Source organism: Bactrocera neohumeralis, unplaced genomic scaffold, assembly GCF_024586455.1.
Source record: "Bactrocera neohumeralis isolate Rockhampton unplaced genomic scaffold, APGP_CSIRO_Bneo_wtdbg2-racon-allhic-juicebox.fasta_v2 ctg3346, whole genome shotgun sequence".
Classification (NCBI taxonomy): domain Eukaryota; kingdom Metazoa; phylum Arthropoda; class Insecta; order Diptera; family Tephritidae; genus Bactrocera; species Bactrocera neohumeralis.
In genome coordinates, this window is record NW_026090685.1 from 1 (window position 1) to 12,976 (window position 12,976).

The 12,976-nt window shown below is 34.0% G+C and overlaps 1 protein-coding gene across 1 annotated transcript; it reads left to right on the forward strand.

Annotated features, from left to right (window-relative positions):
* Positions 1 to 1,035: 1,035 nt before the first annotated feature.
* On the forward strand, positions 1,036 to 1,404 carry LOC126766973 (ras-interacting protein RIP3-like; the record flags this gene model as incomplete). Its single annotated transcript, XM_050484616.1, has 1 exon — positions 1,036 to 1,404. A coding segment is annotated over one exon (369 nt), but the record flags the coding sequence as incomplete, so codon positions are not given.
* Between the last annotated feature and the right edge of the window lie 11,572 nt (positions 1,405 to 12,976).

Genomic DNA, 12,976 nt, shown 5'->3' on the forward strand with positions numbered 1-12,976 from the left:
ATGTATATTATAAAGACATGATGTAACGTTCTCTTACTCTAGGATAAAAGGATCGCTTTTGTCTCGCAAACCCTTTAACACTTTCCTCCTACCGCCCGATTCCTGCTCCTCAACAATTGCCGCATATACAAATAATAGTTCCTCCATGCTAATTATAACACTCAATTCTCAATTTTTTAAAAAATGTAAAATATTGATTTAAAACAAAACAAACACTGATGTTTTCTATTATGATGGCTGCTTTCACACGTCACAGATATTTGTGATAATAGTGAGCATTTGAGCTTTTGAATTTTCGCCCGAATAAGGTAACCCTCACTATAGTGAGAAACATCACTGAAGTGAGGTTGGTGACTTTTGTGAGGGCATGAGAATAGGGCTGTAAGACAGAAACTTAAACAGACAAAAGATCTTTATTTATTGTATTGGCTACATAATGAAACAGTCAACCAATTGATCACTCAAGATATTCAGTGCATAATTACATTATCTTTAAGAAAATGTTATATCAAAATACTAGGCCTAAACCTTTGGTTCCGTTCCCATGTAAAATAGGACTGACATTGTATCTTTATCACATTGTTGCCAAGAATATCATCTCAAATTATGAATGAACTTTTTCTCAATACCGTCAAAAAACCGCCTTGTTCATTAAGAATAATCAGTATAATCCATATGCTATACATATATACTTATGTGTGTAATAAAATTACTGTAACCTGGCAGCAGCCTTGTGATATTGTTTTATTATTATTTTTTTTTAAGTAATAAAATATCCAATTGATTCTTACATGATTATGAAGTGAAATATAATTTTTTGTATATGAATTGTTTTGACCTTTAGCAAATATCTGTGCAATTTTTCATGTCTTTTCGTGTAGTGGTTCGGAATACATTATTTTAATTTTAATTTTCTTGCTTTGCTTATCTGTCAACAAAGTAGAATGATAACAATTGGCTTCGAATATAGAAAACTTTATCAAAATGAAATGTTTGTTTGGTGGTTTTTATTATAAAAGTTATTCTCTAAAACAGGAAAATACTGTTAAGGATATCATTTCGGGCATCGATTTAAGTGTAGAACAGGAAAATTGTGAATTACTTAAGCAACAACAAAAGGAATTACTTCACAGACAACAAGAGCTTGTCGAACAAATACGACAACAACAATTAATTGCTAAGCAGTTAGCCGCAGAGAATCAGCTTCACCAACAACAATTGCAGCAGAGAGAACAACTAGAGTCTCCCACACAACAGGAAGCACACAAAATTACTAGTACACCCAATCAAAAACCTACTCCATCAAGTTCTCAGCTCCAGGAAAACACTTCTAAATTTCTGACAGTTGATAAAAAGAAAGACGAATATGATTACACACAAAGTACAGAAACTTACGAATACAAGGTAAGCCCTTTTTTACAATTTAAGATTTCATAATTAGTGCAGCGTGTTAAAATTTTTACTTAATTAAACCCGTAAGTATATTCTTGTTCCAATCCTACAAGTTTACTTTTAGTACATACGCAATTTTCAGAAACAGAAACAATAACACGAACACGATATTTTCGTGTCTGTAAATGGGCAGCTTCTTGAACATTTGAAGACGGCAACGACATATCAAGAAGCTAACGTACCTAACTTCGCCGGTGCCGCACCGAAACCTTTCACTTCGATGAAATTCAAATATTTTGTTAAAAGTGACACTTTTTGTTTAAAGTTAATAGGTCGATTATTTTGTTTTAAATAAAAAATTGTTACTACTTCTTTTTACAACAGCCAGTTGTTTCTTCTTTTTACAATTTGGCGCCAATTCGACATACCAAGTGCGACCTGGCTCGTTCTCTTCTTCTGGTTTCCCCAATGGGTACTGCGTCGAATACTTTCAGAGCTAGAGTGTTTTCGTCCATTCGGACGACATGACCTAGTCAACGTAGCTGCTGTATTTTATTTCGCTGAACTCGGTTAGCTCATCGTTCCATATTCGCCATTGCCAATGCACAAAAAATCATAAATCTTCCGCAGAACCTCTCCCATGAAAATTCTTAACACTGACTCATCAGATGTTGTCATCTTCCATGTCTCTACATCTTATAGCAAGATGATGAGTGATTTTTAGAGTCTGGTCTTTGTTCTCAATTGCTCTCGTTCACTAACAGACTCATTTGCTTCACTTCCTTATCCAGTCTGGAGAACTGACAGAACTAACGGCGCTGATTTTGAGGCCAATGATATCAATATCATCGGCGTACGCTAGCAGCTGTACACTCTTATAGAATATGGTACCTTCTCTATTTATTTCTGCAGCTCGAATTATCTTCTCCAAGAGTAGATTGAAGAAGTCTCACGATAGTGAGTCGCATTATCTGAAACCTCGTTTGATATTGAACAGAAAGGCTCAGAAAGGTTCTTCCCGATACCGGCGGAGCTTTTGGTATAGCTCATTTTCGTGCTGTCAACAGCAACTTTGAAATCGACGAAGAGGCGCTGTGAGTCGATCCAAGATTCGGCAGGTGGGGAAGTTGTTGGTTTTCCAGACCCAAAGTTACACTGATAAAGTCCAATCAGTTTGTTGACGGTGGGCTAGATAGAACATCATATGCGATGTTAAGGAGGCTTATCCCACTGTACTTGGCGCAGATTGTAGAGTCTCCCTTTTTGTGGATTGTACAGTGCTCACTTAAATTGCAATCGTCGGGTATGCTTTCGTCCTACTATATTCTACAAAGATGTTGATGCATTCTCCTAATAAGTTCTTCGCCGCCATGTTTGAATAGCTCGGCCGGCAATCCAACGACTCCCGCCGCTTTCTTGTTCTTTACCCGGGTAACTGCTATTCGAACTTTTCATGACGGGAAATGGAACGTTCGGTCCATAGTCATCGCTTGAGGTATCGGTTTCACCTACTTCTGCTGTTATGCTTTCACTGCTATTCAAGTTTAAGACGTATTTCCTCCAAAATTTGTGTATGCTCTGAGCAGCAGTCACTAGATCACCTCAGGAGTTTCTACCAAAGAAGGCTTCCAGTTTTGAAACCCAGAAGTTTCGACCATTACCCCTATTTGTGAAGCATTTCGGCCTGTTTCCTTTTTTACCTGCAAATTCGTCTCGCTTCCCTCTTCAACTCTCGCTTGTGGTTGATTGTAACGTTGCGAGGTAGGCAGTCTATTTTCCCTGCACTGTAGTGGCAGTCCTAATCGTGTTTTTTTTTTCCTTTTCCGAAAACCAATGGTTTCGGTTGCAGCTGTACGCAAGGAGCCAGAAATCCTGTCCCACAGTTCCTTTGTCCCAAGTTGCTGACGAGTACACTCAGAGAGCAGGGATGCAAGTCGAGTAGAAAATCCTTTGGCTGTCTGTTGTGATTTCAGCTTCCCGACGTCTAGTCTTGTGTTTTTTGACGTGCGTTTTTCGCTGCACAGAGGTGCGAGTCTTGGCTGCAACAAGATGGTGGTCCGAGTCGATGTTAGGACCTCGGAGCTTACACACCTCTAAAACAGTGGATACGTGTATTCCGTCTATCACAACACAAGCAATCGAGTTGATGGCTTTTCGATCCGGACATAGCCAGGTAGTTGTAAATTTTTCGAAACTGGAATCTAGTACTACAGATAACCATATTTCGGCTCCCCGCTAAGTCGATTGGCCTCAACCCGTTTGGGGATGTTTCATCATGGATACTGAATTTACCGATCGTTGTGCCAAAGACACCTTCTTTGAACCGTCGAAGCGTGGGCCCAAATCAGCGATATGTTGAAGAACTTCGCTTTGATGTGGATTGTGGGTAGACGTTCATCCGTCAGGTGATTGCCAGGATTCCAGGCCCACCACGAATCCTACACCGAATTTGCGCTCTTTTATATGGTCACTGTAGTAAATGTCGCAAGGAACTACTCGTCTCAGTCCTTGTCCCATCCATCGCACTTCTTGGAGGGTGGTGATGTGAGCCTTTCCTTCAATGAGGACATCAAACAGGTGGGCAGCGGCACCTTCCCAATTAAGGGACCGGACCTTCCAGGTGTATGCCTTTAAATGGTAATCTGTAATGCGTTTACCATGATCGTTCGCAAAAGGGAATATTTTTTCCGAGGCGTTTTTTGCGTGACGGGTCCCAAACTAAGCGCATAACCCCGAAGAGGGATGTTTCGCTGTGTCACTTTAGCTTGGCTTCAAACAGTGGTTCTTTGGCTACCCAAGCGATACTTGTTCTAAGACCGGAAGACGTGAGCTGCTTGAGCCATATATAAAAGAATCGTTATGAACTTTTACAAATGACTCCATCCTCCAAATAAATTGTTACATACCACAAATGACATATCAGAACTATTTTATGCTGTTAGGAAAATAACGGTAGAATAATTTAACATTTGACATATTTGTGGCATCACTACAGCTGCTGAATACTGTCGTCGGCAAAAATACAAATACAGTATCATCCGTTTAATGGACGTTTCGTTATTTGTTTTTCCTACATATTTGACCCACCAGATTTTTCAAAAATATATTGCATACAAAATGCGTGTAAATTTTCACGTTTACTTGAACCCGATTAATTGTTTCCTCGCCTCTCCTTATTAAAAGCTCTAACAAGTCCATCGCTATGTTATCAACAGAAGTATAAAATATATCTAATATATCAGATGTAATAACAATTCATAATTTAAAGCAAATGAATGCAACAACAAAGATGTGTAAATAAGCTGCTAGATATACTTATGGCTTGATAGTCATGTCGTGTCGCCTGCTTTGTCATAGCTTAAACTTATACGTATACAATCACTTACGCTCTTTTAGCACATGCTAAGAGCGCAAATAGCGAATTCCGCAAAACCGTGGCCCGAATTAGCCGACACGACCTATCTTATGGGAGCGCAATAGAAATGATTAGCCAACACCTCTTCTACGGCCCGCTTTACCGTAGGATACCGTAGATTTCCAAGGTATTTGGATTTTTCCCGTAGAAACGTGTCAGCTGATTGCTCTCTTACAACGCAGGGTTACCGTCTTGATATACTGTACTAATTATAAAAATTGTCTTCAATATATTTGAAATTTTCTTAAACTAACTCAAAATCAGAGTCAATGCTATTATTTATAAATATATAAACTATTTTTAATAGTTTGATTTCAGTTTTCATATTTTATATTATGAAAAATTGTAATTGAAAACTTAGATGTGTACAAAACTATATATGCGTATTGAGCAATGGCAACACTGTTCAAATGAAAACAAACAAAGATGGCTGATTTCTATGGGCTCAACTTTTGACACATTTTGTACGCTACGGACGGCAACTGAGGAAGGGAGGAGCGTTTTTCGCTGTTCCAGCTATAATGCTTCATTTGGTCACCGATGTTCCGCCATTCCGTAGTGATAAGGTTCTCTTTTGATCACATGCAAGGAATGGCAACATTACTATAGTGCTACTACAAATGGTTTTGCACACATCTAGCTTTTTAGTTATAACATTTTATTCGGCAGCAATTTTGAGTTAGCTTAGGAATATTTCAAATATATTCAAACTTTTTTAATTACTAGAAAATGGCGAGATTGACAACCTGTGTTTAAGAGAGCTAACAATTTTTGCTACTCGTTCAACGATAGGTCGGTTAACTATTAGCTGTTATACTTGGTTGTGTTCTTGACTTTGTATTTTTTCGGATATTAAAATTCATCAGCTGAATGTTATTTTATCAATGCATACAACCAGGGTTCTCATTTACTACTCCGTAGCAGCAATTTTCTAAAATTATTGCTATGCCATCGCTACCGCTCTCACTTTGTCGGGAGGCACAGCATAGCCTTAGCATTACAATGTAAAGTATGTGCTCTACTCTGCTCTGAATTTCGTTAGGTAAAAAACTATAGCTGGAGCGGGAGCAAAAAATTAAATTCTGCGCTATGCTCTGGCGTAGCGGTAGCAAAAAATTGTGACCGGTAGCACAGCAGAGCTAATGAAAATTTTCATGTGCTACAGCTCCCGCATGTGTTTGTTGTTTTTTTTTCTGTTTTGCTATTTTCTGTCATAATATTTGAATTAATTGAATAATTCAAACAAAAAAATGTTATGCAAATCATTTTGGCACTTGTTGCGTTAAGTGACTTTATAAATCTGAAATCAAATACTTTAAGAAATATATTAATAAAGTGAATTAGATAAAAATTGAATAAATTATAAGTTTTTTTTTTATTATGTAAAATATCTACCATCTTTATGTTACCAAAAACATCATCTATTCTAAATGTATTACATTACTCAATTACTATGAATTTTCGAAATTAATTTTAACTACATATAATTTCCCCCTTTTTATATACATAATGGTGTGTTTTTTTTTTGAACTATTAGTATTTTTCAGTCCCGTCACGAAATTTCCTTGGAAATACCCAAAAAAAAAAATTCCCTGAAAATTTTAGCCCTGAATATTAACATTAAGAACTGGACCGAGGCATGTAAAAATTTTCCATAGAAAATACACTACAATCCTGATTTTTTATCTTTAAATTCCTACAGATCAGAGGTATTTTATGGCATCGCTTTGGCTTTAGACGCATGTTTCTCAGAATTGTTCACTCTACAAAAGTGCCCAGAACAAAAAAGTCGAAACTCACACCGGCGAGGTATCTAAACCTGATTTTTCCACGAAATTCGCATTTTTTTGTATAACTGACAAGAGCTATAGCGTCTAAAGTCAAAGCGATGCCAGAAAATACCTCTGATCTGTGGAATTTAAAGAAAAATAATCCCGATTGTAGTGTACCTTCTAAGAAAAACTTTTACAGGCCTTGGTCCAGTTCTTAATGTTAATATTAAGGGCTAAAATTTTCAGGGAATTATTTTTGGGGTATTTCCAAGAAAATTTCGTGACGGGACTGAAAAAATTAATAGTTAAAAAAAAAACACCCTAATGTATATAAAAAGGGGGAAAGTATACGTAGTTAAAATTAATTTCGAAAATTCATAGTAATTGAGTAATGTAATATATTTGGAATAGATGATGTTTTTGATAATATAAAAATGGTAAATATTTTACATAATAAAAAAAAACTTATAATTTATTCAATTATTATCTAATGTACTTTATTAATATTTTTTAAAATATTTGATTTTAGATTTATAAAGTCACTTGACGCAACAAGTGTCAAAATGATTTGCATAACATTTTTTTGTTTGAATTATTCAATTAATTCAAATATTATGACAGAAAATAGCAAAAAAGAAAAAAAAAAACAACAAACACATGCGGGAGCTGTAGCACATGAAAATTTTCATTAGCTCTGCTGTGCTACAGCTCCCAATTTTTTGCTACCGCTACGCCAGAGCATAGCGCAGAATTTAATTTTTTGCTCCCGCTCCAGCTATAGTTTTTTACCTAACAAAACTCGGAGCAGAGTAGAGCACATACTTTACATTGTAATGCTAAGGCTATGCGCGCATAGTGAATTTTTCTTACTGACTTAGACTGCGGTTTGAAGAGCAAAAAAAAAAAAACAGAAGAGAAGGTGAAAAAACACTGACTGAGTGCATAAGCAGTGTAATTAGTTTAACCATGTCGACAATGGACACTGGATGGCAGACAGTGAACAGTAAACGAAGAGCAGCCCCTAACTCCCCTCTTTCATCTTCACGAAAACTAGCCAGAGTGGATATCGATACTGACAACAACAACGAAAACCGGTTTGAGATACTTAGTAATAAGGAAAACGACAATGACAACAATGTAACCACTAGTAACGAAGAAGTGAGCGTTGAATCAGCAAACAGACCACCGCCAATCATAATACCAAATGTGTCAAATTATAGTGGAATGGTACTTGCTTTCTCCAAAGTCATAAACAAAGCTAATTTCTACTACAAAACACAAGCAGATAGACAAACAAGAATAACTACAAAAACAATTGAAGCTTACCGCTCTCTTGTTAAATATTTGAATGAAAAGAATATGGAATTTCACACATACCAGATCAAGCAAGAGCGATCTTTTCGGGTGGTGATTAAAAATATTCACCCTACATCTGAAATTGAACACATTAAGAAAGAAATTGAAAATTTTGCCTTTAAAATCAAACATTTCTTCAAAAATTTATGTTTTTTTGTTCCAAACTTTTTTTCACAAAGATCATTTTTTAGAATGTAGTTTATTCCCCCCTTTCGGGGTAGGGGGCGGGTCACGTGTTTTTTTAAAAAAAATTAAAATTAAAAATTAGAAAGTTTTGTTTTCAACCCAATTTTTAAAAAATCAAAAAAAAAACCACGATAAAACTTTGGCCTGGATCTTTCCCCAGGCAATCATTGTAAAATTTGGAAAATATTTTTAATTAAAATCCATTAAAAAAACTTTAACCAAAACTCTGATATATTATTTGGGTATCAATCTCCCCCTTTTTTAAAAGTAAAATTTGGACCCCATTTAATATTTTTCATTTTCTTACTGGTTGACCAATTTTGATCTTATTTACAAGAAGAAAAATTTGGGTTTTTGCTTTTGTAGTAAAATTTTACCCCCAAATAAAAGGTTAAAAGGAAAACGATCTTGGGAAAAAATTTAAGGCCCAAAATCCAAAAAAAAAAAATTAAATTTCAAAATTTTAAAAAAAAGGCAAACAGTTAAAAAACCTCCCCGGAAGCCAAAGCCCCTTTTCCCTAACCAACTCCCCCGAAATTTTTGGAATGCAAAAATTTCTCAAAAAAAGTCAAAAGGTTCCCCCAAAAGCTCCCGCAATTCTGGTTGTCAGATGAAGGAAAAAAAAAGGGTTTGCTAATTTAAATGAAGTTTCCCGGGAGGAAATAATCTTTTTTGGGTTATAAAAAGGATTTTCCAAAGGGGGGTATTTTTTCAAAATGAAAAAACTTAAAAAGTACAACAAAAAAGCCCGGGCTCGTCAGATGACCAAAATTTCTAAAGCCCCTAACAGAAGTCCCCTCTTCAATTATTTAACCTAAACTTGCATTTCCGAAACCCGAAATGCCAAATTTAGTTGAATCCATTCCCCTTTTAAATCTCTGGTCCTCAGGGATTGAAAAATTATCGAAGGGGGATCCGGATTGGAAATTTAAAAAAAATTCCCGGACCAACAATGGGTTTCATAACCCCACATAAAATAAGTCAAACTAGAAAAAAAAAAATTTTTTCAGGTGTTTCCTTAGAAAAAAACTTGATAAAGTCCGGACTGTTTCTTTAAAAAAAAAATTTCCCCCCTTTCTTTTTATTAAATCTTATTTAAAAATGGGCAATTTTATTTTGGGGTTAAATTATAAGTATTATAAAATAAAAACAGGGTACCCAAGGGGAAATTTTTACGAATTCTTTATTTGATTTTGGGGTATCCCAAAAAACCATGTCATGAATATTCCTTTTGTGCAGTCCTAACCAAAAAGTGCCCAAATCTTTGAAAATCAAAATACATTCCCAAAAGAATTGGGTAAGAGTGGAACATTAAATCATTCAGATAAAATTTCCATTACTTTTGCCCTAAGAAGTGTTTTCTTAATCAAAATTTTTTAAAAACCCCTACCAATTTTTGATCATTGAAAAAAAGGGGGTTCATAAGACCTGGAAAAATCTGTAAAAAGAAAAAGAACAAATTAATTAATTGGAAGTCTTTTTGGTTCTGGGTAAAATCTGTTTTTTTTTTGAAATAAATTTTTTTATAAAAAATATCAACCTTTTGGGCTTATGCGATAAAATTGGGGCAAAAATTCAAATTTAAATAAAACAGGGCCTTCAATCAAAAATTTTAGGGAAAAAACCCAGGTATTTTAAATTCTATTCACGGTTAAAAAAAATTTCAAGGTGAAAAATAATAAAAGTTTATGAAAAATACAAAATGGGTTGAGTCATCCCCCTCCGGTGGCATTATCCCCCCCTCACAAGGTTAAAAAAAAACATATTAAACTTTTAAAATAAAATATAAAAAATACTCTTTTTTTAAACTGTGTATTGTTATTTTTAAAAAAAAAAGTAAATTTTTAAATTAAATATTTTGTTTTTATTTTTTTTTTTTTTCACTCAGAGGGGCACTTAAGAAACTCCAAATTTTTTTTAAATAAAAACATTTATTATTTCTATTTTAAAAGTTTAAATTTTTGATAAAAAAAAAAAAAAATTAAAGTTTTTGCTCTAAAGGGGAAATTTTTGATTTAGGTGTTTCATGGGTTTATTTGTTTTTGTGGGCCCCAAGTTTAAAAGGGTTTTTAAAATCACCTTTAAATTTTGAAAAAACAAAAAAAATTCTTGTTGCCCTTTTTGGGGCGTTTTTGTTAATTTTTTTTCGTTGTTGGCTATATCATGTTACGTCGATCAATTTCTTGGGGATTTTTTGCTTTGGAAAAAAATTCCCAAATTTCGGAATTTTTTATCCAAATAAAGTTGTCCCTCAAAAAAAATTTTAAAGTCTGATTTTTAAGATTTATCTATAACAAATCTTTTTTTTGGGGTTTTTTGCAAAAAATAATATATACACAAGGAAATATCTTGTCAAAATTTGGAAAAAGTCATCAAAAACTTGTCCATTTGGTTTGCCCTGGCGGGTATTCCAAGTTAAGATCATCAATTTCTTGGAATTCATTTTGTTTTAAAAAAAAATAACCCAAATTTTGTGGGTATATCGCAAAGTAAAGTTTTTAAGGTTGTTCCGTCTTCAGTTTGTCCCGCGATATCGGGTTCAAACAAAGGCCCCCCGAAAAAATGATTTAAATTTCAAAGTTCTTAAAAAACTGAGGGGACTGTTCATTATTCGACAGACGCAGACGGACGAAAGGGGCCCGGGTTCGCTCGCTCGCAACCGTCATTTATATAAACCCCCGGGGTTTCCCCATCCCCTTTTGGGGGCCCCAAACCGTGAAAAACCCTTTCCCCTTTGGGTTAAAAAAAAGAACCCTGAAGTATTCCCCCTTTTTTTTTTAAGTTTTTTTTTCTTTTTCTTTTAAAACTTCTAAATAATTTTTTTTTATTTTTTAAAAAAATTTAATTTTTGATTTTTAAAAAAAAAATATAAATTTTTAAAAAATTTTATTTATGTTTCAAAAAATTAATTTAAGCCTTTAAATTTATGAAAATTTTTAAATTTTTTGAAGTCGAAATTTCCCATCATATCGCCTTTTATTTTGAAAAGGCTGATGATTTTAAATTTGAGATTTTTGAGGGGTTTATTTTTGAGGTTATTCTTGCAACCTCCCCAAAAATGGGAAAAAAACTTTTAGTGAACCAGGAAAAAAAAAAAAAAAAGGCACCCAGAAAAACCGATAATTTTGCAAATCCCTTTTTTGGAAAAAATGATATTTTTATTTATTTTTGGATAACCCCAAGGAAGGCAACATAACCTCTTGGGGGCCCCTTTTTCATAATTTTTTAAAAAAATTTAAATAAAATTTTTATAATTCGGAACATGTTAAAAACATATTTGGGAATTTTCCCCGTTTTTTAAAATCATAAGTATTTGGGGCACAAACTGTTTTAAAAAAAGGCCCAAATTTTGGGTTTTGTCATCGTTGACCCCTTTTTTAAATTGGTTAAAATCTTAAAAAAAAGGGGTTTTGGTTTAATTTAAAAAGAAACCCAAAAGGAAGATTTTTCCCAAGGAAAAAAGTAACGACCAAATAAAAAAATATAAAAAGTAAAAACTAATTTCCAAGAAAATAGGAAAAAAAAGTTCTCAAAATAAAACATATTTTTAAATTAATCTTGTTTGTCTTTAAAAAAACTATATGTTGGGGGGTTATTAGCGTCTTTTTCTGGGGGTTTTAATTTTCATATAACTCTCTTTTTAAATTTTTTTTTTTTTCCCCAAAAAACTTTAAAGGATTAAAATTTTTTTTAAGTAAATATAATCCCAAAACTTTTATCAGTATAAATAATTTCCCTTTCCCCCCCTTTTCCCCTTGGTCGGGGCAACAGGTTTTCTCCTTTTTTCCAAAGGGCCCCAACCAAAAAAAAAATCTTTTCAAAAAATTTAAAAATTTTTTTTTTTTAATAAAAATGATGATCCCAAAATTTGTGATTAAAAACGAAAAATTCTCCCTTTTTGGGTTTCTTGTTTTCTTTTTTCCCAAAAAACCCCCAAAGAGGGAAAGAAAAAACAAAAATTATTAAAAATTTCACAACCCCCGGGCCCCATTTTTAGTAAAAAAAAAGTGGCAAAAAGGGTTTTTTAAACAAAATGTCCAAAAATTTTAATTTTTTTAAAAACCCAAAACTTTTTTTTTTTTAACAAATGTTTGATTCTTTTTGGGGGGTTTTTAGTGTATAAAAGCTTTTTTTTTGAATCTTCTTATTTTTTTAGAAAAACTGTCAAAAGACCAGTTCGATCTTTTTTACCGCCCCAAATTTTAATTCCCTTCAAAAAAAAGGCCCATGTGGCTTTTTTTTTTGAATTAAAAAATTTTTGAAATTTTTTTTTTTAGATCAAAATTGCCCCAAAACGTCGACCCTCGTACCCTTTCCGCTGGGATTTTCTTTCAACCCAAATTTTTAAACTTTAATAAACAAAAAATCCCTTTTTTTTTCATAGGGGAAAGTTTTTTTTTAAAAACCGGGCCAAAATATTTTTCATCAACATCTTGGGGTTTAAAAAACCAAAAATTACCTTTTTTTCATGTCCCCCGAAACGAAAAAATGGGGGGCTGGGTTTTTTCGAAGGTTTTCCCAAATTTAAAAATTCCCCAAAGGTGAAAATTTATAAAGCCCGCGGGGTTTAACAATATCATTCAAATTATTTTATTCCAAAAAAGCTCCCCGGGGGGATGACCCCCCGCCGGCCTTTTGCCTTTAAACCCCGGCTGCAATCATTTCAAAGTTGGGGCCCGCAAAAACATTGCCAAAGGGGTTTCCCCCATTCCGGGAAGCCCAATTTTCCCCTATCCACCGATAATGGCCCGCATCCGTCATTTTCCGGGTTATTCTGGGGAGCATCGTTTTTTTGGACTATAAATTTCAAAAAATGTTGGGAAAAAAAAAATTTTAAAAATAAAGAAACAGAAAA